Genomic DNA, 3,525 nt, shown 5'->3' on the forward strand with positions numbered 1-3,525 from the left:
TTTTAAAAGTCCTTAAAAAAAGAATGTTTACAAATAGCCCAATTAGCTGAATAGGTGTATTATGGTCAATGCGTAAATATAATAATTGCGCAGTATTTCAATTTCCCGGAAAAATAACTAGAACAGCGTATATTCTGAAATCTCTGCAGACTTGACCGTCAAATATTGTTATATAAACTATCTATATCTCTTACTTTCAGCATTATGTCTGTAGATACATACTCACAGGGTTGTAAATTGACTTTGTTTTTTACCTAAAATCTTTTCTTCCAAAGCATTTAAAAATTATTTTTCTTTTAAGATTGTAATATTTTTATTTTTTAAAAGAGAAAATGAAGAGGTAAATCTAACTAAAAAATTGCTACATTTAATATTGTTTCTGTTTCGGGGTTTAGATGTATTTTCTGTCATGATCATAATTGGGCAAATTGTAAAAAAATCAAATATTTAGAAAAAAAATTTTCTTTCCCTACAACATTTACAACTCGATCAGATAGAGGGAAGGCTATAATATTCAACACTACAAGATGAAACTCCTGATTACTACTCTCCTACTTCTGGTAAGGATTTTAACTTCATTGATATTTTAATTTAGGAAAATATACTCGACCCCAACCCTAAAGATATTTTCTAGCTAGTCTGTGTCACAGCGCTTGGCCCAGAAGTGTTCTTAATGCCTTTACACTATCAGAAAACAAATGCTGTACATTTTTTATTTTTTTTTGGGGGGGGGGGGGTCCACAAAATGCTTAGAAGTTAAACGAAAATATTCTTGTTTTTCTGTCTGAAAGTTTATTATTTTGAATTGTGGTTGCTCCTTAAAAGCATGACCTGTGTTTTCCAATAGCAAAGAAACGAAAGAGAGTTGACAAAAATAATCCTCTAAAAGAATAACGACGATTTCTCCTTCACTGTTTTTCAGAAAAAAGGTCAATTTCAGAATCTTGCATGAAACTCTTTAATTGGGGATTTAAGTTTGAGGACTAAACTCCCAAAATATTGTTCTGTTGCTTTTCATTTTTTTAGACTTTCTGATTCACTTTAGGATAAAAGCTGAACTTACATGCCTACTGCTTGGAGACTCAGGCCTACTATTTTACCTGTTCCGAAACAAGGGGGGGGGGGGAGGGAAGGCGACCCGCACCCATTTTACCTCCCACCCGCAGATGACGTCACAAAACGGGATTTGCGGCATGCGGCATTTATAAACACGTCATGGCATCTATCATATACAGGGTGTCCCAAAAAAAACATGGGAATTCAGTGACGAATTGGATATCCTCTTTGTTATGAATTAGCATTGTAATACCTATAATTTCAAAAGCCATAATATTATTATATCTGCTAGATTTTATTTTATGAAAAGGGCAAAAGACTGTAAAGATGTATCTGTAATGTCTCCGCAAGATGAACAGTGAAGACGGACAAATTTACTCTGTTTGTATACTGTAATTTTCTTGTTTTACTAAGTACAACGGTATTCAGTCAAAACATAAAAAACCAAAATATGAAAATAGCAGACAAAAGAATTATCTAAAAAGACGATATCGAATTCTTCACTAAATTCCCATATTTATTGGGACACCCTGTAGTAAACTTATTCATCATATTTTTTTCTGTGATAGTAGAGGATGTCGTGGCTGAATGAAGCAATAGTTATAAAAACCCGTAATAAAAAGTGTTTTTTTTTTATAATTTACCCTTTATCTAATATGTTAAAGTTTTATAGTGGCTGTCAATAATCTTCTAAAAAATGATGAAACCATTAGAAAAATAATTTTTAAAAATGCCAGAGTTTGGTGTACATATTCAATTAAAGCAAATGTCATACATTAACCCTCACCCATTTTACCTTGGGCCCGCAAATGATGTCATATGTTTATAGCATATTCTTTAATTGAATTGAATGCCAAAAGGCAACATTTTATTAAAATATCATTTTTTGTTAGTGGTCCAAAACTTATTTTCAGAAGATTATCGTCAGCCGATGTCTAAATTAATGCTGCATTGTCTATAAATAGCATTCAAAAGTACAGACTTTTCGCCGGATGGGAAAATGGTTGTGGGTTGGACGGCATAGGGGTAAGCGCATGTGGATAATCCAATTTTGTGACGTCATCTGCGGGTCGGAGTTAATACGGGTGCGGGTCGCCTTCCCCCCCCCCCCACGACAGTATGGACTATGGTAAAAAAAACACCATCTTATTATCACTTAATAATACTCTGCTTTTCAGACGTTTGCATCAACAATGAACTGCCATGGAGGTCATTGTGGAGGACATTCTTCTGGCTGGGGATGTTATGGAGGTCAAACAGGAGGCCATTATTCCGGTTGGGGGTGTTCTGGAGGTCAACCAGGAGGCCATTCTTCTGGCTGGGGATGCCACGGAGGTCAGCCAGGAGGTCATTCTTCTGGTTGGGGGTGTTCTGGAGGTCAATCAAGGGGGTCAACATCCGGCTGGGGATGTCAAGGTGGTCAACAAGGTGGTCAATGCCAAGGCTACTAATCAAAATACATCATCACAAAATAAATGTTTAATAATGTAAAAGAAGTAAAATAATTAAAAAATTAATAAAAAATTTCTATATTATCAAATTCTTATTATTTAAGTAGTGTACTGCTTGAAAGAGCAGTGTACAAAAATATGCTCATAAAATCAGATTTAAAGAAGACTTATAAGGATTTTATCAACTTATATAATCCGTAACTTTGTGCAATTTTTATCTCATGATTTTGAATTGTTTCTGGGCATTTTTAAAAATTCAAACTGCATACCATAACTAAGTTTAGTTTTACTTTTAATATCTTATTCTCTGAGGACAACCTTTACACTGAAATCTTCAGTTCATGTGAAGTACCGCCATGACTTTTAGGCAGCTATAGTAGTGTGCAGTACCTCTCTGGAAGCTAGAGTAGTGTACAGTACCGCTCTAGAAGCTAGAGTAGTGTACAGTACCGCTCTAGCAGCTAGAGTATTGTACAGTACTGCTCTGACAGCTAGAGTAGTGTACAGTATGTACCAACCACCTATAAAGGGCAAAACGTGGCAGTACATCAAATAAATCATACCCTATATACTAGAGAGAAATAAATGTATATAGCTGGAATCTACAGTGGGACCTAAGTGGGACCCATAAAATGATGGAATGAGAAGAAGACAGTTACACTAAAGTTAGGATTTAGAATAGTTCAACATAACATCAGTGTTTGCACAAAATTTCGTCTTCCTATTAAACAGTATTTTTTAAATTCTAAATTCCAAAAAGGTTTAGTGACAATGATTTTATATTTTGTAGGTTTCCCAGACAAGTGATAATTTATTAACATTGTTTTAATTTTATTTCTATCTTATATTGATATGTGTTTGGCAAGTTTTTTTATCTGATAAAAAATCGTGTACACACAATACACAAAATTAGGGTATTACATACTTGCTACTAAAGAATGTATAAACGTGTTGTATTTGCCCACTTATTTGTTTCTTGTCTATTTACAGGATTAACAGGATTTTGTAATAAATATTC

General features: G+C 34.1%; 1 protein-coding gene across 1 annotated transcript; it reads left to right on the forward strand.

The window, feature by feature from the left end:
• Positions 1-433: 433 nt before the first annotated feature.
• On the forward strand, positions 434-2,507 carry LOC111713441 (tenecin-3). The gene is made up of 2 exons (XM_023488294.1): positions 434-560; positions 2,235-2,507. The coding sequence occupies exons 1-2, from the start codon at positions 528-530 to the stop codon at positions 2,505-2,507; spliced, it is 306 nt and encodes a 101-aa protein (XP_023344062.1). The 5' UTR covers positions 434-527.
• The last annotated feature ends 1,018 nt before the right edge of the window (positions 2,508-3,525 follow it).

This window comes from Eurytemora carolleeae, unplaced genomic scaffold (genome assembly GCF_000591075.1).
Source record: "Eurytemora carolleeae unplaced genomic scaffold, Eaff_2.0 scaffold1425, whole genome shotgun sequence".
Taxonomy (NCBI): domain Eukaryota; kingdom Metazoa; phylum Arthropoda; class Copepoda; order Calanoida; family Temoridae; genus Eurytemora; species Eurytemora carolleeae.